Source organism: Tenebrio molitor, chromosome 2 (genome assembly GCF_963966145.1).
Source record: "Tenebrio molitor chromosome 2, icTenMoli1.1, whole genome shotgun sequence".
NCBI lineage: Eukaryota > Metazoa > Arthropoda > Insecta > Coleoptera > Tenebrionidae > Tenebrio > Tenebrio molitor.
In genome coordinates this window covers 5353194-5374098 of record NC_091047.1, presented here as the reverse complement: position 1 = coordinate 5374098, position 20905 = coordinate 5353194, and the positions used below count along the sequence as shown (strand labels likewise).

Sequence of the window (20905 nt, the reverse complement as noted above, 5' to 3'; positions counted from 1 at the left end):
AGTGAGAAGGACATTAAAAAATTGAAGCAACATTTTTTCCCAGCTTCAATTAAAAGTTACAGGGTGTTGAAGTTTTTGAAAAAAAATTCACTGTGTTGAACTAATGACGTGCAAGATCTGTGATGATGAAGCTACGCCATACGTTTAATATGACAGAAACAACACACCAAAACATTTGACACTGCGCTTGCTTCTAGAAAAATAATAAAATGGCATCCGCCAGCTTCAGAGTCTAATTTTATGTAAACTGTTCCCAACTAATGTTAAACAAATCAAGCTAATTATGATGGATATCCATCTTGTTGGCATATCTTATTTGATCAATATGGTTTTAATTTACGAGTAAATAGAACTAGCAAATATAAAACATACAAATTGTGTTTAATCTTTTTTTAGAATGTTAAATGAATTAGAATTCTTAGATTCATTAAGATTTTCTGTGATCTGTTTGCTTTCAAAGGACATATGGAATGTGTACAGTTAAACTCCTAACATTATTGGTAGGTACATTTGCGCACAATAAAGTGTCCATTGAAATAAAATGTGAGTATTATTGCAACAAAATGTCACTCCATTGGATTTTTACCTTCTCAACAAAGTTAACGAACGGTTTCAAAACGCCAGATACATTTCTTAGGCACGATTATTCTTTACACCTATTAATTTGAAATATGATGGTGACGATCACCGTCGATCGTTCATCATCATATAGTTAGAAGCTGTCAAATGTCGACAGCTTGGCACTTTTTAAATATTGTGATAGATTATGCTAGACTTTTTAAATCTTACTTTTTGGATTTTTGTTGGCACCGACTAAGACGCTGGGAATGTTCTTCGGCATCGATCAAAATTTTAAAATACATTGTAAATTACATGACGAGCGACTAAAGTGCGGGAAAATTTTTCTCGCACGGTTGGCCATGCCAAACCAGTGCGTAAACAACAGCATCGAGTAGATTATCAAGTTGGATGCAAGAATTGCTAGTTGAAAATGAACTTTATCCTATGCAGATTACATAATATAGTATTTTCCACGACCGTTAAAAACCTGTACTTTGTTTTACTATTTTTAGTGCGTAAAACATATGTTTATGGTAATTGTGGAGAAAAGTACCGTAGCGTGTCACTATTTTGTTCTGCCGTTATGCAAATGCCTGCAGCGAAATAGCCGAATCATAAGAGCGCATTGAAAACAATTGCAGTTGTCCCGTGACAAATTTTACATGCGTGTTTTGATGTTGATTGTTTTTCTAAATGCTGACAGTCGTAGAAAAATATTTGCTAGACTTGTGCACTCATGGTATTGCCGCACTCGCCTGCGGCAATCGGTGGAACTTCTTTTGCGTGAAAAAACTACTACTTTTGTGCACTTGTTGCATAAATTACAATTTATCATACAACAGTGAATTTTGTTGGTCGAAAGCTGCGCGACCTCTGCCTTTTAAAAATATCGTTTCGTGCATTTATCTTTTCAAGCAACTATTCCATCAAATGACACTCATTCTCCAGCAGTAACAACCACTTGGTATTATTATTGCACCGCTCGTCGTGCGTCTATAATTGCATGGATGCATTTAGCGCTGTTATCCACCGCCTCATTCAAATGCAATCTACGTTAATGACTCGCATTGCTCGTTTTTCTACAAAATAAAGAAGCGCATGTTGATACCAGCTCCGAGAATCAATCAAAACGAAACGAAATTGGTCTAATCTCGAGCACAGCTTGTACATTTTCTCGTCCACCATTCCCGCCAGATTTAACTCGCACCTCACGTTTGTTCCATCCAGTTCATTTAAAATTTAAATAGTCGAAAAAATGCAAAAGCGTCAGTCCACACACCTGCTCGACCTGTTGCCATTTTCATTTAATTTCGATCGTGCCGCCGTAATTACGGCCCTGGTCCACGATTAAAAGCCCAGACGGTTCTGTCGACCGCCACCGGTTCCGCCGAATTCGCACCCCCGGCCGCCGCCCCTCGCCTTTTAATCCCCGCCCGCGGCGACGATCCCGCGAGGAATGCAAATTTCGCAAATTTTCGATCCGGCAGTCTCGCGAGATAAATGTTTGGTTTGCTTTGTTGGGCGGTCGGTGTTATTTTTTCTCAGTAATTTATGCGGTTCTGTTTTCGTTGCTCTCTCCTCTCTATTTTCGAACTTCGACGATTGCGTTATCTTCGCCGAATTAATTCGGTTTTTTGTGTCGTCCGATGTAGACACGTCGAAAATTATGCAAGAATGCAAATGTCCCCTGAAAAAATTTTAAACTTCACCAGCAGATCAACGGTTCCTGCCGTTGTAAACATTTACCCATCCGCGTGAAATGGGCAGACCATTTTGTGGGGAGCAGGCGCTTTTTCGGACCACCTGTAGGAGAGAATTCCTCGACGGTCTCGAGGACCAACAAAACCGTACGCATCGAATAGAGTTGTCGCGAAGCTCGCAGTCTCATCTTAATTATAAAATGGATTCCCATTGAGGTCGCAATGTGAAATATTGGCATGCACAGTGTCAGTTTTATTACGCAAGAGATGTAGAAAATTTTCCGTTTTTACATCGGCACGCGATCGAATCCCGAATGTCAAAGAACTCTGGTTTATCCCACGGCGGATTCGGTCGCTGAAATATTAATCGGCCCCCGATTATAATTAAACATTTCGCGTCGAAAGGTACCAATAATTGATGAGAGCGACGTAATAAACCACAATTTTGAATCGAACAAGCTAACCGAAAGGTGACTAATTGTGATATTTATAGTGGCATATCCTTGGGGCTCCTTGAATGTCACGGTTTGTTAACGTTACGCGTTCAAGGAGCTACGAAAATAAGGGGGGTTGACGTTTTCGGAGACGAAATCGTTAATGAATATTGGATATTTTTTTTTTTGCCTAAGTGTAAGGGGTTTATTTTTGGACGGGTTAAAGTTGACAGGTGAAATTTTAATATGAGGGAAATGTCAGGAGGTCGAGGAGGAGCCCGGCGGCGGAAAAATTCCCGAAATGAAAAGCGGCAACAGGAAGTGAGAGTGATGTAATTACATTCTTCGCCGTGAAATGCGTTTTAATTGCTAATAAAATTTAATTTGCGAGTGGGGCAAATAATTTTATTGTTTCGTACGTGGCGGAGTGCGATGTTGCCCTGGTGACTCGCGATTTCTGCCAAATGTGTTTTATGGCTCACGTAATAATTATCGAATGGAAATTTCTGTTCGCGCCGTCTTGTTAATTGCAAGGTAAAGTCGTGATTTTTCTACGAAAATATTATTTGTGCAAAATCTCAAAACTCCAGAAGAATATTTTCAACCTTCCCCGACAAATCGGCTAATTTATATTTGCATTTTATTAACCCCTACGCAACCAACGAGCGTTCAAAGAATTTCTGCTCCACCAGGCCGTGATTTCCTCTCTTTTACAAACGCACGTCGCTTCTTAGCTCGTAAGCATTTTCTTCGGATACACTTTGATCACCATGACCAAGAAACCAGGGAAAAATGTTGTTAATCAGTTCTAAAAGGAACTGTTTTTTTCACTGCGCGTTCGCCGAATGGGTGACATTTGACATTTGCGGTTTGACAGTTACGTTAACTGAAACAAAAGCAAAACCATCCCACTTGACCACAAATTTTTTTGAACACTATTACCGACGCCTGATTGGCGTTGAGGCTTACAAATTGGTGCGTTAATTTGTCCGGGAATGACTTCAAATTTAAGTTTTGAGAAGCGCAGCTGCGTACAGGCGGCGATGCAATCACGGAAGAATTTCACCCAGGAATTGATGTTACTCGTTTTATTCGACACGAGATTTTGGTTAATTAATAGCTCGTGCCATGTAATTTCGCTGATGTAGATCAGTGCAGTCAGTACATCTGTTGGCAAATTATTTATCACTTGAAATTGAATCAGCGCTGTTTTTGTGTGACACTCGATTCGTCCTGTTCTCCGTGCTTTTTATAAAATTTATGAAACTCAATTAAACAGCTTTCTCACCATCACCAGTAGTAAATCTTTGTGACAAAAATCTCTCTAATTGGACGAATAATTTATTGTTATCTCAAGGTGCAAAAAATGTCATATAAAAAAATAAACAAGCCAAATTAATTACTCGTGATTAAGTCGTTAGAGGATTTTTTTTTGCTTTCGATTTGAAAATAATTGTCGATAACGACTTTTTAATTATTTATTATGTGCGACGGTCTTCGCGAATCGTCGTTTCTATTTAAATTTTTCAGCTCGACGTGCTCATCATTTGCCTGAAAACATTTCTGGAATTAATACTTGGTAGCAGACCGAGTCGGCGGTGTTTTTCCCGGAGCAACATCGGATTAAACTCAATTTCAACCAAGGGTTATTTCCCGGAATCCCGGAATTATTAACAGAGTTCTCTCTCAATTTGCTTCCAAGAATCGAGTCTCATAGTTTTTCCCCCGAGCAATAATTTTCTCGCGGAAACACGTCCGAGTTTTTTAAATTCAGATCTTGCCGAGGAGCTCTGACATTTTCCCGGATGTGGCCACTTCAACGATCGGGGGATAAGATTTTAGCAATTTTTGACACTCGAAATCACCTCACTTTGCTCAGAAATGTACTAATCTTATCTCTACAAGTAAGACGCCCAAAGAACGACAACGTTGAAGGGTTCGCATGTACCAGAATGTTTTCAAAATTTGCACAGTTGATTTTTTGTACGTTGCTGCGTTGGTTCGATAGGGAGAATTTTATTGCAGCAATGTTGCATCTGTTGGGAATTGCCAATAAAACTGGTCCATGACACTACAATTTGGAATTTTTTATGTGCTCGCTATCTGGGGAATTATATCAACAAATTGAATGTTTATAAAGATAACGCAGTCGAACTAATCCAAGATAATAACTGCGCTTCGCACACTAAACTAGTCTAATTACATTTTTCGATTATCTAACACCGTTTGTGTCACGACGCAACGTCAAAACAAATAGAAGACAATGTTGCAACATCGATCTCGTGTCCGGTTCAAATTTGAAAACTGTTGGTATTGTTTCCAGGTGACAAGTTCCGTCTGGTCTTGGCGACAACCCTGCGCGAAGACGGCTACCCCGACAGCGGCGACTGGAACCCCCAAGGCTTGGAAACGGAGGGTTCGCGTGCCGACAGCTTCGAGTACGTCATGTCGGGGAAAGTCTACCGCATCGAGGGTGACGAAGCCGCCATGGAACCGTCGAGCAGACTGTAAGTGTAACCCATTAAATAACAGCCCGCATTGGATTTATCGCGTGAAATTTGCATTTTAATGCGATGCGTTCGCTGTATCGGTCGTTACACCACCGAAAGGAAACACGAGATTGTAACGCACGCGACAGCAGAGGGACAGGTGTTGGTCCTTGCGGGACGCCGAAGGGTGCAGAGGTCTTGATTCGGTGCTTTCCCTTATCGGAACACGAGGGTTTGTAGATCGCTGCGAGATAGATCTAGGCACTTTGGAAGATGTTTCAGATTCTAGATTAGAGATAGAGTGCGTTAATTAGTTTTATGACGTGTTTGGGACGGTTTGATCGTCGTGGTGCAGGAAACTGTCGGACCTGCACTTTGGAACAAAGTGTTGTTGAACAAGAAATGGCGCGACCTTCGCCCGAAGAAAACAAATATCAAATTGGCCACTGAACTTTTGGGTATCGATAGAATTCGCCGTGAAGGATGCCGCTCCTAGCTTTTTTTGGAGAAGCGATCCCACCAAGAGATATTTATAGTGTCGTGCGATTTGCATAAGTTGGCGTCTCTTTGTTTTTGCTGTTGGAAATGAAGAGAGCAATTCGAGTTCCGGTAGTAGAGAAGGACACTCGGGACAGGAGGAAATGGCTCGATCGTGATCGATGGTCCGCCGGGACAAAAACGGTCTAGATGGGGAGGTGCTGGGGACCACCCTGTGTTGACTCTAAACTCGAGCAGTGAACACAGCTGGTGGTATCTCAGTTTCTTCCCATCGCCAGCACCAGGAGTCGCCGCGTTTGACGTGCCGGTGCACGTACCGACCATCACGTCTCCATTAATCGACCATTATCGCCGGTATTATGGGTGCGACGCGACGTTTCCCATCGGAATATCAACAGAAACAGAAGGATCGAAAATAGAGCGGACAGGGTGGCCGATCACTCCTTCCGGTTGGAGTGGCGCGTCGCTGGTCTAAAATTATCCTTGGAGATCGATCACGGGGACGTTTCGTCCCGGACGCCGTCTCCGCTTCCTCCGGGGCGAATGCAGGACGTCACTTTTATCGCCGCCGCCGCCGAAAAGGGAGAGTGAAACGCGATACGACACAAATTAAGTGGAGTTTTCGTCGCCGCCCCGATTTATCTCTCACAGATAAATTTCGCAAAAGAAAAGAGCACGAGGCGACATGGCCGGAGTGTTGTGGCTGATGACGTCAAAAGATACGCATCTGCTTATTAATTTTGTGCGAGTCCGTCAATTAAACCGATATCAAATCGATGAATAATGATTCGACTGGATTTGGCGCATCAGAGAGGATTCCGTTTATTCGGCACGGATTTTCGACCGGATTATTATTCAAAATCGTTTACAAACCTTGACCTACCCAGATCATGTTTCTGGTTAATGCAGGATTATCATAATGACAAGTCGAGGAAACAATCATTGTCGAGCTTTACGGACAAAAAATCTACGCCGCAAGGAAAGAACTTTAATGACACGGAACGGTCTTAATGGAGCGGAAGTGCAAATCTGTTTTTCCCCCCTTTTGTTAACATCCAGACGAGACTTTGGCCAAAACGATCCAAACAATTTTTTGAAGGAAGAGCTTGTGTGATTAAAATGAACGAAGTACGTCTGGTGCAAGGATCGTGTCGAAGAAAAATGAAATACGTAATAAAACCCCAACAACTTCATCTGGACTCCAGTGTTGCGATGCTAATATGGCAACGTTTTGTTTTGAGACTATGGGAGCTTTGTAGTTTGTTCAGTGTACTATAACAGTTGTGTGGCGGCGCGCATTATCTTGTTACAATATTATTTAACCTTGAAGATTGCGAGAAAGACTTCCAAGAACTATTAGCGTGTGTCTTTGACTCGGAATGAAGAGGAAGTCGTCGTCTCTACAGATCACAAACTCTGACGCTTAATGAAACGCGTTGAAAGAAAATTCTTGCGGTTCTTGTACGCCGAGGTTTTCGCAAGCTCCATCCATAGAACCCGAGATCGTGTACAACAGGAGTCTGAGACTTCACCTCGTTCACGTTTGCGTGATTTTACTGAATCGAACGAGAAAGAAAAGCAAGAAGGGTGATTCGCTGTGGCCAACACCTTCCAGGACTCGGGGCGGGGCAACAGGATGTCGGGATCTTGTATTAAACGGGTTATGGCACATTCGGAAGCCGATATCCGGTAATACCGGAAGTGAATTCAACTGTGATCGAAAGCAGGAAGTGGAGCATCTTGTTTTCTTGTGGTGGAGTTTTTCAAAATATTGTGCATCACCAAAAAAGTCGGCGGTGTTTGACGCGGCAAAAAATTGTGTGGCTTTAATCAACGCAATTATTTTCACAACGATTTATAATTGCTACTACTTAATATGTATTTATGTGATGTTTATGCAAATCGCGTTTGCAAAATACTCGCGAAATTAGATAACAGAAGATAAGGTAATTTGTTAGTGGAATTGTTGTGTCTCGTACGACTCCCAAATCCGCTGTGCTATTCGATTTTTTGCAATTTCTTGTGCCAAATCAAAAACAATTTTTTTACCGTTTCTGCGATATTTTTCACGTGGTGACACGTGTCACAAAGGGTGATAAATGGGAACACCTTGCAAAAATTTAAATACCCAAATGGATATTTTGAATTTAACACGAGAGCCTAATTAGGCGATGGTGGAGATACCCTTGCGGAATTAATTTTAATTAGAGTTTAAATAGAACGGAAGAGTGATCGAAAAAATAGCTTGTGGCTCCACATGGTGCAGTGCCGATCCACATTTTATTTTTGAGAATAAAGGAATTTATGTTAAAATTAGCGGACAGATCTTGGTCTCGATGGAGACGTTTTATGTGCCATAAATCACAATCTTCTCGATAATTTAAAGCGCAACGACATGTTTATTGTTCCATAATTTCATATCGAGCGAATTACCTCCCAAGTAATGTTTCTGACGTTAACATGAAAGAGATGAAAATGGCTCCAAGCGTAAGCTCCCGTTGAAGGTTACCCAAACTGAAGCACCAAACATTCTCCGGAATTTGTGGTTCACAATTGTAAGACTTGTTAAACGATTCCACTTACTAGAAATACGTTTCACTTATAACGGTGGACCTTGCAGACGTTTAAAAACAAAATCTCTTGGGAAACATTTTTGGGTTCAATATTTTGAAAACAGAGGTGGTGGAATTTTACTGATAACTTTTCTAACTCTCAAAGTGTCCCTAGAACAGCTATTTCTGTACCAAGGCCGAAAGTGCACCTTTTTCATTCGAGTCTGAATTTTCGGGCCGAGGCGCAGCCGAGGCTTATCAGGCGAGCACAGAGGTCCACATTATTTTTTAGACAATCTCACGAACTACAAAGCAAAAGGCATCATTGGAAAAAGTACAAATTTATTTTGTATCTACCTTTTTCAAATAGATAAATTTAATATTAACAAATTTTTTTTCTGGTACATATTTGTTATCAGCTTGCCAACAAAACTAGAACTTTACTATTTGCAATACGGTTACTTATTTACATAATTTATGGTGACAGGACAATTATCGGTTTTGTCGGTTTCCTTGTTAACTTACTAAATAGACCAACAGATGGCGCCACGGTCAGCGTCCGAAAAAGAGTAACTTTTTGTCCGCTTGTGACTACGTAAAATTACCATTTTCATTAAGGGTCTGTCGAAATTGACAGAAACTTGAACGGTAGACTGAAAATGAAGACATTTTTGTCACGGGGTTTGTAGAATAGCGCCGATAAGAACTTGTTTGGACATGTGATGCAAAATTGTAATCGAGGAACAGATAATTTAATAGAGATCCCCATTTCATTCTTTTTGTAATTTGTCCGGATACAGAAACTTGAATGAAATGTGGAGTTACATAAAAGATTCTTTGAATCGTGTGTTTGATCGAAAATAAAATTTAAAAACATCTCTTATTCGTAGAATCGTATTTCTGCTCTCTGTCGACGTCAACAATGAAGGCGGAATTTATGTGTTCGATAAGGACGACAAATTTAATAACCACTGCGACAATTACGACCGAAATAATACGATACGACTCGGTTATTTTTATCGCGGAAAAAGAGCAAACGTGATACCACCCTGAAAGGGGGTTGCGGTGAATAGTGCTTTTGTGCGAGTCGAAAAATAGGAATCCGTGTTGAAAGAACTGATTTGACAAAACAATCGAAGTCGAATGGGCGAGGGAACAAATCTGATCTTTAACCAGTCGAAATTTGCGTTTTCCGGTGTATAATCACGAATTTATAATGTACACAGGTGCGCCTTTAAAATTACACCGGCGGGATTGTTTTGAGTAATTTTTTCGGCACGCAATTTTCGACCTTGGTCGAAGAAGGACGGCAGGTCGTGATGTAAAATAAATAAAATCGGATCAATTATCCATGATCGGCTCCGGGATCAGCCAGCGACGAGGAGGATTTCAGGTCGCGGTGTCATCTAGTGGCGAGAGCGTCAGCTGCGGCCGAACCGCATCCAATTCCTGCTTTTGCGTTGCGGCGCGCGGCTGCGCACACGCCGTCTTACATAATGGCAGCTAATTTGATTTGCGTCCACTTTTAATTTGCATTATATTTACCGAAATCCGGGGGTGGTCCCGTGCGGGTCGGCCGTCGCGGCGGTTTGTGGTGCGGTGTCGGTCGTCGCATGCGGAGGGTTGCGACCTTCGTCGCCGTTGAACTTCTGCACGTCCCGGTGATCTAAATATTTTCGCTAATTATATGCGGGCGCGTCGCGGTCCTGCCGGTGGATGCAGCGCGACTTTCGCGTCTTGGCATGGAGAGGCTTGCATAATGCACGAGGAAAGGTGTATGTTATTTTTGGGGCTGTACCCAGATGAGCTCTGTATTGTTGGAACGGGTCCTCTCAGCTGTTCCGCCGTGTCTGGCCGCGCCACTTGCCCGCTCATCGTCGCCCGTGAACGTGTCAGTTTTTTTAAAGCCGCAGCAGTGCGCCCCGCGGAAGGGCCCCGGGTCCGCGCGGGGCCCGCCGGAGGTGCGTCGGAAAGTTTCGCCGCCGGTAAGAGTGTTTTAGAGCGACGGAAAACCACCCGGACCCGTTTACGTTGTCACTAATCCATCCCACGGGACGGGTTCCACCTGCGACCCGGTGGAGGCCGGCCCCGACGGCTTGTTTGGTTTCCTCTAACTTGCATGGGGTTGTCCGAGTGCTGATGGTCACGTTAGTTTTAGGTGCTTTCGATGGATGTTGGCTGATCGGGCACGGGGCCGTTCGCAGTCCACTATCTTCCGGTCTGCTTCCGGCCTTCATCTTCCGGAACGTGGTGGGCTCCGTGCCAGATGCGCGTTTACACTGCACCTTCCAATGAATTCTGTAAATGCACTATCTGGTACGACAGCCCACTGCGTGCACTCGTCTTCTTTTTTTATTTACATATTTATTTATTTTATTTTTCCCCTTCTTCTTTCACTTTTCGTCGAGTACCTCCTTGATTGATGCGCTTGCCACTAGATGTTGTGCGAAATTCAAACTTCCCATCGATATTTTGCTTTCAATCTTTTGTTAACTTATGGCTGATATTTTTGTACGTTCTGTTGAAAATAAACTTTTTTATTATACTTGTTTTGTTACCAATATTTACCCCGTTTATTATTTCCCCCTCTGCTCGCGGAAAAATCCCACCGTACAGCGTGTTCAAATAAACGCCCAGATGACCTTTCACACCGTTACGTCATCGGTGGCGCCACCGCGCGGCGGATTCTTCGCACCTTATCATTCCGCAATTTCGTACGATTATCCTATTTTCAACGACGTTTCGACACTGGAAATTTATGCAGTCTTGCACGAATGCAAACGTAAAACGTTACAATTTATTTTTGTTACTTCTTTCGAACTGGCACCCGGCCATAATGACAAAATATTTTTTGTTTTTATTTTTTCGTAAATATTTTTAGTGGTGAACCAGGAATACAAAAAAAAAATGTATAATTTATGGCGCGCCGAACACGTACCACCACCACCAGTGATGAAATTATTGGATCGCCACCAAGAAATCCGCCAAGAAATCAGAAATCGTCTGGCGGATTTTTTGGCCGGCAATGCAGCAACACGAGTCAAGGTCATCGTATTTTATCGTGATGTCATATTAAATTTAGAACGAGATAAAGCACCTGTAAGTGCATCCATAAATAATGAGAAGTTACAAAGATGTGCGGCGGCGGCGGCGGCGGCACGAGGAGTGGAACGGTTAGCCGACCCACCAAGCCTCGCTCGTAAAGATATACATCTTGAGGCGCAACCTCCAGAAGATGAATTGCAGAAGCGATTTCTCTTTGGGTGCAGCATCTTGTGGTTTGCGGGCGGCACCTTTTCGAAGAACGAAAAGGAAAATGCCTACAAGCGAGTGAAGAACACAATGCAGTCTCACGTTCAGTAAATTCTTCTAAATCTTCTTTCCGAGGATTGATCAAGGAGCTGATGCTTCGTTGCAAATTATCAAAAGTCCACAGTAGCTTTGTCAAGTGTTGGGAAATGGTAAAGGGTATGTCTGAGCTTACTCGCGATCTTCAAGGTTGCTGTCACTGTTAACGTTAAGAAAGATATATCTGAGCTCTCCCCGAAATGAATGTTGGGAATAAACCATAAACAAAATTAAACAGTGACATAATACGAGAGTTGAAAGCTGCGTTATGAAAAGATGCCCACAATGTTTTAATATGTTGCGTAAGAGAAACCGCTGCGTACTTTCCGAGTGCATTAATGTATGTGCAGTGAGTCATCTTAAATTTTGAAATCACAGCAACGTTGCAGTTGAACAAAATAGTAAAAAAACGATTTTTTTGGAAAATGTCTGGCAACATCACAAAATGTTTTTCGTTTTGAGATGAATTGAGCTTTCTAAAGGCACACACAAGCAGGCTAAGAAATTTCTGAATGTTACGAGCGTTCAAAAAAAATCACTAGTCAAGTAGCTTTTTCGTAATCTAGTACTTTGCAAAACTAGGAAACTTTTCGTTGGGCAGTTCTGAAAAGAACTGTTTTTGGCAAAAGAAATAATTCGTAGCAATCGTAGCGTCTTTTGTTCGCTGAATAGGGGACGTTTGACATTTATAGTTTGACAGCTGCAGAAGCAACGTCAGACGTTAGTGGAAACATGAACAATACACCACGTTCACAAATATAATTTTAAAGGAACGTATGTTTGTTTATTTTAAATATTGAAAGTAGAGGATATTTGTACCTACATAGTTTTATTTCGATATTTTTTCTACATAAAAATTTTAGCTTTATTGGAGAATAAAAGATAGAAACCATTTTCTTAAGATCTGTTATGATGTCGCGTACAAGTTTTATTAGAAACAATCACCTTTTAGCAGTGGAGGCTCCTCTCAGGAGGCAACGGAGACAGTGCCTCCTCAAATAAAATCACATAAAAAGAACGTAAATAAATACATATTATATTAAATCATATTATTATCTATGAAGATATTTGCCCATAAATGATAATTACTGTCATAAAAATGTATTACAACAAGATTTTAGCGGTGAGTATTTTGTTGCTTTTCTCGTATGTTACATTTAGTTAAGTAACAAACCATTGTTGTTACTTTGTAACGACAAAATATAAAATAACTTTGTGTCATAAAAGCTTTTTGTACGGTGCAATAAACGATGTTCTATTAGATATGTTGTTTTTGAAAAAAAAATACATATATAGGTGTCTCAAAAATGACGCCCAATCTCTTGAGTGGTTAAGATATTAGAATAGTTGAGTTAAATTTCGTTGTGATTTTTTTTTCTTTTGGCTACTTTCCAAGTTATACAGAGTTTAAAGTAAGCAAATTTGGCAACATCGATTGGTATGCAGAATCAACTAAACCAATTCTCCTTTGAGGTCGGTGTTGCCGCTGTTATTTTAGCGTGTTTTGGTAGGTCATTACTCTAAAAAGAAGGACTTCTGTCTTGTTCTACCCAAAGGGTTCTTGGAAAAAGTAAAACTGTAAAGTATATAATTTATAATTCAGCTGTAAAATTTGTTAATAAAGGAGAAACATCTCTTTGAAATCAGCATATTTAAGAGCAAGTTGTACAAATCAAACTTTGTATTGAGATTTATCTTACCAGACTTCTATTTTTTAAGACCCTTAGGAGATTGGGCGCCATTTTTGAGACACCTTTATAGTCGTTTTCAACGACATCCGTGCTGTCAGTGTCATTTTTAATATGTTGTAGCAGGTTGTACACACAAATTCATAACCAATATTCAGAGTATAAGCAAATCCTAGTTTAAAAAAATGTCAAACATGAAATTGAGGTTATGGTAAAAAAAAATTATACATATTTCATGAAAAATCAACAACAAACAAGAACTCAATCTTCAACATGGTTAAACTAAGTCATCCTAGGAATGCAAATCAGACTACATAATTATTTTCTTTGATTTGTCAGCCATGATAGGTAATAATTTGAATTTGTCAATTTGCCGCGTCAAGGTAGATTGTCAAATTGGGAAATTCAAAATTACTAAACTGAAACAACAAGTGATGCCAACATACTGTCATATCGATAACACGGATGTCATTGAAAACGACTATAGGAGAAAATTAGAGATATGATATAATTTAATAACAAATTGAGGTTAAACTTGACAACATGGACAACCTGATGGGCAAAAGCCTTTATAACCCACAGCATGACAGTATACGTGAAACAAAGATAATAATTTTATTTTGACTAAATTTACAGATTACGGTAACGACAAGATATTTGTATTTTACTCCTTTTGAAGTGAGTAAACAGAAATATTGTTTTTTTTTTTTTAATTGGTGTATTCTGCAATTTTCCTGATATGTATTTCTTAAAATTTCTCTAAAGGCGACAGTCAACAAATGGTGACAACAAATTTAAGACTGAATTTTGACTGAAAATTGAACAATAAAATTGCAAATCATTTGTATTTTGCTGGGGTAAAATGTCACATCGAGCGCCATCTTGATTTGCTACATATTTTCGGGATTAAAATAATTAGCTTTTAACTTTAGACGCTATATTCTTCTTTACTAATCATCTGCGAAGAAGCAAATTTACCTCTAAACGTAATTCGATCAAGAGGAGCCTTGAATTTAACAATTTTATAATTAACAAGAAACAGCTGTAATAGATAGCGGGAGTGGGTGTCGTGTTAATTGTTAAACATTATCGAAAACCAGAAGCGTCGTGTTTTCAGCGAAAATTGAAACAAAACTCGAGATCGAAGTATCGGAAGTTTGCACCTCCTAGAGCCTAGTTTTTGACATTTGACAGTTCGGACGTGACAGCCAAATCGAGAAGCTCGCGGATGTCATATCTGCAATCAGGACTCTTCGAAACTGTCCGTTCTGTTTTAGCTCCACCAGCTCGATCGTTGCCGTTGCAGTTTATTCATTTGATAGATAAAAACGTGTTGTAAATCATAGTTAAAAACATAATACATGTGTATTTTTTTTTCCGTGATAGAGATTTATGACGCCACACCCACGGCAAAAAAACGGATTCGACGAGTGACACCGCAGCATTCTGCACTTGACCCTCCTCGGTTCCTCCATCTAGTTGAGAGCGCACACATAAATGCATAAAATTATTTTTGAGACAAAGCCTTTGTTAAGATGGATCGCCACTTGTCCGCCCGCCTCCAGTTTCTGGTGTTGTGTAACCGGGTGCATCCAACTCGCGAATTCTGGTTTTCGGACGACTGCAGCATTATCTAACGCCTAGACAAGAAGCAACAGGGTCATTGAATGTTCTTTTATGTATAGCTGACCTTCAAGTCAAAATAATGTAGTTCGTCTAGTCACCTAGGTTATGGAACTTCTTTGAAGGTGACTTTGTGCATCGGTACTTTGGCACGGCGTTCGCACAATTTCGGTGGGAACTGCGCGTTTGCACCGAGAAGAGCATTTCGCCTCCGGGCCCTTCTGGCCCCGCGCCAGCAGCCCCCAGAGCGCTGTTTCTATCGCTGTCGTTTTCCGGTAATCCCATCCGGATTATCTGCACTTGCTCTGGTGCTGCAGCGTCGTTATCCGTTTGTGGCGGAGCGATGTCGTCATCTCATGTTTCGCGCATTCCTAGGATAGTATCGATCGGTAAAATCCAGAGCTCTATTTCCATCGGTAAATTTATTGGAAGATAAGGAGCGCCGTCATCAGCAACGATGTACACGGTGGCAGTGTGGTTAGCTGGTTGTGTTTTTTAATCACGACCACTATCCATACTACCTTCATGAATATCGTTCACCCGACCAGATGGGGTCGCCACGCTGCAGACGTCGCCGTCCCAATTGCACAAATGGTGGATGCGCCGCGTCATTTCCCACCGACTGCCGCCCTGTACTGACTGTTTTGTTTTTTTGCAGAGCCGCGTACGTGTCCTTCGGAGGGCTCCTGATGCGGCTGCAAGGCGACGCCAACAACTTGCACAGTTTCGAGGTCGACCAGCACATGTTCCTGCTCATGAAGAAGATATTTATGTAGTTTTTTGAGAATTGTACGAGAGACGATTAGGTTAAGTGCGTTTTAATAAATTTTATACGAGAGGGTGCGTTTTTGTTGGGCTGGGGAAGCCGCGAGAGAAGGTAAATCGTGAGGTGGCCGAATGCCGTGGCCGCCCACGGGGATTTACTCGTACAGCGGAATTAGTCATTTTCGCTATTTACAAGCTATTTTTGGAACTCGAGGTTTTTTCGAATTTTTTCCGCTGGGAAAGACACGAGTGGCGGTGATTTTTGGCAAAATCTCAAAAAATACCCAATATACCGCTCACAATTACTTACAATATCCTTTAAGAATGAATTAAAGAAACAGACAAAAGATAAAAAATCCAAACGCAAATTATTTACGAAGGCTATTCTGATAAATGGGAAGTTTGCATCTTTAAGCTAAGTCGTTCTGTTAAATATTTATAAGAACTGAGTCGACTTCCTCGCCACATTCCGCAATTTCCATGATATTAAATTTTTTACACTTCAATTTTCCTATTTTATTACAAAATGTTTTGTGGAATGTGGCGCACAGAGCACGTCACACATTTTGTCAATATGAAAATATTTTTATCAAAAGAACAATTTTCTCTGCGACCAACATACTTTCAAGACATTTTGTTTTAAACGGGAAACAGTTCACGTGCTTAAAAACTGTCGAGTAAACCGTGATTATGATGGTTCAGTTGGCAGCACTAGTTTAAATTTTGCTGCCCAAGAAACATATTTAAGTCCTCTTAAAGTAATAATAATGAATGTCTCAAAAGTAAAGAGGCAATAGTTATTTACGGTACGAGTGAGGAAGGCAAAGTTTTCGTACATGCTCATTGCCTGTTCCTGCAATTCAAGTGAAAATTATCGCAGGATTGTATACCTACTCCGTACACTGACAGATTGCACGTTTTTTGACAGAAGCCAGACACAGAGACAAGTGTGACGGGAATTAATCTGCAGGGCTACCACGGTTTTTTAAATAACATGAAACAATTGAGATGGAGAGTTTAGTATTTTTCACTGCGTTATGTTTTGGAACTAGAATTTCAAAACGGCAATCTATCAGCGTACGGATATCACAAACAGTTCTGTCAAATTGATCTTTTCTGGTCTTTTTCTACGAAACCTTCCATAATCCATATTGTCCAGCGCAAACCGTCACCGTAATAGTCCCCGAGCACTCGGTGATTAAAAAAACGTGGGCCCCATCCCCAGAGCAGCTTTCAGCACCCGGTGATCGCGGCCGCCGTTGGACTTGGTGCTTTTTATGGATAAAATGAATCAGTGTCTTAAGATCAAATACAAGAACAGGAGGATACCATTTCGATTTAGTATATTGCTTTTTACCTTCTTAATTATTTGATATCCTGATTTTAGAAAGTGCTTTAAGTACCAGATTAGGTAAGTAAACTGTTGCATATTTCCATTAAAGAAAAAATTAATAACCACAAATAAACGTCTGTGAACTTTGCCGAAATCGAAAAGTTGTTTTCTAGGTTAACAAGAACCCATCTACACCCATCGTTGTCGTTTCTTTGATATTTCCACGAAAAATCTGCTTACCAGTGGCGTCGCGTTTGGCAATAAAGTTGGTAAATTACCCATTCTTACGAATGTAAAATGTTGCTCTCGTTTAATTTCTCCATTATCAGATAATAATAGTAAATGCACAATTATAATTTCAATGTTTAAAATTAATTCCGCTACGACATGATAATTTGCAACGCCTGCAATACTTCATTTTATTCATAAATGTTATTTTTTGACACCGGTGACATCGAATTAGACCACTGTTCCTAATTTGGAAGAGATATTGAAAGGTTCTTGGAAAGTTGAAAAATTACGTGGCCATATTTAGAGGACTTTAGCATTTAAATATGCAAAAAATAATAATTTTGTGTTTTGATATTTCTTAAAAGAGATGTTACGATTATGTTGACTAAAAAAGGCAAGTTCTTGTTTGTTCTGAACCGGTATAAATTTTCCCAAGCTCACGCTGTAAAAGACGCTAAAATCAAATAACGATGGGTAAGAAGAGAATGTTTTGGAAAAGTTTATATGACCGTGATGTAGATTCTAATTAAATATACAAATTTATAGCGACAGTTTTAAAAGAAGAACCACAGAACATTGCTAAGACAAACCTAAAATATGTAATCTCTAAGCAACAACAGGAAGAAGATAAAGGTATTACTGTATCGACAAAAAACATAAGAGGTGTGATATATGCTCGCTTCTTCTTCCAAAAAATCAAAAAGAGGTGTAAAAAACATGGACTTGGAAGCAAATAAAGAAAAAGAAATGTTTTCTTCTTCGCATCATAATAATCAATTGTTTTACTAGGTACTTTGTATTTTCTTTTTTGTACTCGTAGCCTCAAAATCGGTATTTGCCGGTTGTCTTAGAAGTGCGGAAACAACAATTTCCCGCACGCCGTGTTTTGTACTATGGCGGCCAAAAAATTTTGGCCGTCACTTTCTTGACATTTAAGTAAAGTGTAAATAAACCTTTAGGAATCGTAACCCCACTTTCGATTCTTGTCAGTTTGACAATCAATTTAAACTGTTTGAAGCTCAGATATTCCAAAAATCCGACATGAATGAACAAAATTAGAGCAATCGTACATAGATAACCTGAAGTTCGGTGTACTAGAAATGACAAAATAATTTTGAGATTTGAAATTTACTACCCAAAAAATAACATTCATAATCAAGACGGTAATCATGATGACAATAAAGTACGGATTACAATTTTTTTTTTTTGAATTGACAGACAATGAGGGCCAAAATTTTTTGGCCGCCATAGTACTTTCCAAGCAGAAATCAGGGGAAATTGCATTGTAACGTAGACAGACGGAAACATCAATTCATTTTAAACAAAATGGGCGTTTCGTCACATTTGCAATTGTAAAATTTATTGTCATTAACACACAAAATAAGCAATTCAAAAAGGTAAGAGCAATAACAGGGGAAGAATATGTTCAACGTGTTGTGTGGTCGTATGTAGTAGACGACACCGACGCTTTAAATTTTAATAATCTAGTAATCAGCGCGGAAGGTGCTACCAACCCAATAGTAAAAAATTACCAATGTTGTGTTCTAAATGGCAATGCCGATGCCGGTGTGAATGTTTTGACCAACGACTGAGAGAAAAAAAAATGTAACCATGACAACTACATACGGTAGTTTTTAATTACCTATTGCGTTGCTGCCATTTTCACTTTCTGAGAGTTTCTTCTTTAACTGAAACCTGCAGAACAGTTTTGGGTACAAAATTGGGGTCTGTGTTATGCAATGTTATACTACTATAACGCCTGTCCGTCCTTTTTGACACACCTGATATAACATTAATTATTCTGGTAATGTTCTCTTTAGCTTTAATAACAAGACAAGATGGTTTATTCTTATTTACTTAATGCATCCTTGATCTTTCTATGTATACATATACAATTCTGTACTTAGAATACCTGCTTAACAAATAAGAAAGAAGTGTAATTCTACAAATACGAATATTGTTTTTTGAAAAGGTTTGTATTATTTACTTGCATAAACAGTTACACGAACTCTTATTTATTAACTTAAACAACCAATTTTTAGAGAAAATGTAGCCACATAGAATTAAGAAAAATGGTTTATTATAAATACATTTATGTGCATGATGTTTTGTATAAGTATGATAAAATCAATAAAGTTTCACTTTTGACTTTTATACTCGTATTTTTATTTTCCACTGCAATAAAAAGTTCTTTTACGTAATTGCTTTTTATTGTGAAAACTAGCTTCAAAAATTCGTAAATTCAGAAGAGCACGTTGCCGCAAAAAATGTTTGTACTATTATAGAATTTGGTGTATTAGAAGTTCTGTGAATTTAAAAATCCCGCCTTCGTTCTTGAATTTAGTGCTTGTAACTGCTAGATGGCGCCAAGACTCAGGTATAAAAAAACAAAAACAAACTAGCTGTCAAACATGTGTCAAGCAGTGTATTCTATGATTTTGAAATGACGATAGTATACAGATGGTGATTCCAAAATTAGCGCAATTATTATTTAATTTATTGTTTATTTAACTAGAGTAAAGAAAAATGGATCCCGCCTTATTAAAAGAACGAGAATTGTTCAAAAAACGTGCACTTACAACTCCGACGTAAGTATAAAAACTTGACCTACCAACAAATATAGGTTTTTTCTGAACCAAACATGTAAAAAATTTTCAGTGTAGAGCGAAAAAAGACTGAATCGAGACCAGAACCTGCTCGAGATGACGTTAAAAGATTCAAATCTTCTACCAGTAGTACACCCAAGCTCGATATCAACACGTAAGACACTCAAAGATGTTCTGGGCGCTGTCTACGTTTGTAATTGTTGCAGATACAAGACAGCAACGGGAAGTACGCAATACAGATTTGGTGTGCTTGCAAAGATTGTGAAGCACATGAGAAAGAGGCATCAGGATGGTGAAACATATCCGCTCTCTTTGGAAGAAATTTTAGATGAAACTAATCAATTAGATGTAGGAAATAAAGTCAAACAAGTAAATTTGTGCAAATTGTTGATGAGTCGAGTGTTAATGTCGCTGTTTTCAGTGGCTGCAAACTGAGTCCTTAGTAGATAACCCAAAAATTGAAGTTACCCCTGATGGAAAGTTTGTGTTTAAAGCTCCATACAAATTGAAGGATAGGAAGAGTTTATTGAAATTGTTGAAGCAGCAGGACTTGAAGGGTTTGGGTGGGGTTTTGCTAGATGATGTACAAGAGTCTTTGCCACATTGTGAAAAAGCGCTAAAAGTATGCACTGCGATTATTCTAGTAATGTGTTCACATTTGCGTTTTTAGATACTGCAAAATCAAAATGAAATAATTTTTATAATAAGACCGATAGATAAGAAAAAAGTATTGTTTTATAACGATAGAACCGCCACTTTACCCATAGACGAAGAGTTCCAAAAACTGTGGCGTTCCGTCGCTGTTGACGCAATGGACGACGCGAAAATAGACGAATATTTAGAAAAACAAGGTATCCGCTCGATGCAGGACCACGGACCTAAGAAACCCGTAGCGCCAAAGAGACACAAAGCGAGCCAGCGCAAGAAAACCTTCAAGAAACCAAGAGATAACGAGCACTTAGCTGACGTCCTTGAAACCTACTCGGACAACACCCTCACCCAGAAAAACTCTGTATAATACAATTGAATAAATTTATATGTTAAAACTACTACATATCTATTACAAATTTCCACAAA

General features: G+C 39.6%; 2 protein-coding genes and 1 long non-coding RNA gene across 8 annotated transcripts in view; all 3 read left to right on the top strand.

Annotated features, from left to right (window-relative positions):
• Polr2H (DNA-directed RNA polymerases I, II, and III subunit Rpb8) overlaps positions 1–15731 on the top strand; it is a 68134-nt gene extending 52403 nt beyond the window's left edge. For all 5 annotated transcript variants that reach the window (XM_069039598.1, XM_069039600.1, XM_069039601.1 and 2 more), the window contains 2 exons: positions 5019–5202; positions 15552–15731. In XM_069039598.1, the coding sequence (XP_068895699.1) occupies positions 5019–5202; positions 15552–15669 (302 nt within the window). In that variant the 3' untranslated portion in view covers positions 15670–15731. The remainder of the gene's footprint in view (positions 1–5018; positions 5203–15551) is intronic.
• On the top strand, positions 8897–10779 carry LOC138124535 (uncharacterized). The gene is made up of 2 exons (XR_011157176.1): positions 8897–10219; positions 10387–10779. It is a non-coding gene; the product is annotated as an uncharacterized lncRNA (long non-coding RNA).
• A 3865-nt stretch (positions 15732–19596) lies between the features above and the next one.
• Positions 19597–20877, top strand: LOC138124525 (general transcription factor IIE subunit 2-like). Of its 2 annotated transcripts, XM_069039592.1 has the most exons (6): positions 19609–19685; positions 19738–19810; positions 19881–19982; positions 20035–20197; positions 20250–20450; positions 20499–20877. In XM_069039592.1, the coding sequence occupies exons 2-6, from the start codon at positions 19749–19751 to the stop codon at positions 20844–20846; spliced, it is 876 nt and encodes a 291-aa protein (XP_068895693.1). In that variant the 5' UTR covers positions 19609–19685; positions 19738–19748; the 3' UTR covers positions 20847–20877. The 2 variants fall into 2 exon arrangements, with proteins under 2 accessions (XP_068895692.1, XP_068895693.1); XM_069039591.1 differs by having other exon boundaries at positions 19597–19810.
• The last annotated feature ends 28 nt before the right edge of the window (positions 20878–20905 follow it).

Coding starts and splice junctions, on each gene's coding strand:
- LOC138124525 (XM_069039591.1), top strand. CDS start 19,749: ATGGATCCCGCCTTATTAAAAGAACGAGAATTGTTCAAAAAACGTGCA. Junction 19,811..19,880: donor CGTGCACTTACAACTCCGAC/GTAAGTATAAAA, acceptor AAAAATTTTCAG/TGTAGAGCGAAAAAAGACTG. Junction 20,198..20,249: donor TAGGAAATAAAGTCAAACAA/GTAAATTTGTGC, acceptor CGCTGTTTTCAG/TGGCTGCAAACTGAGTCCTT.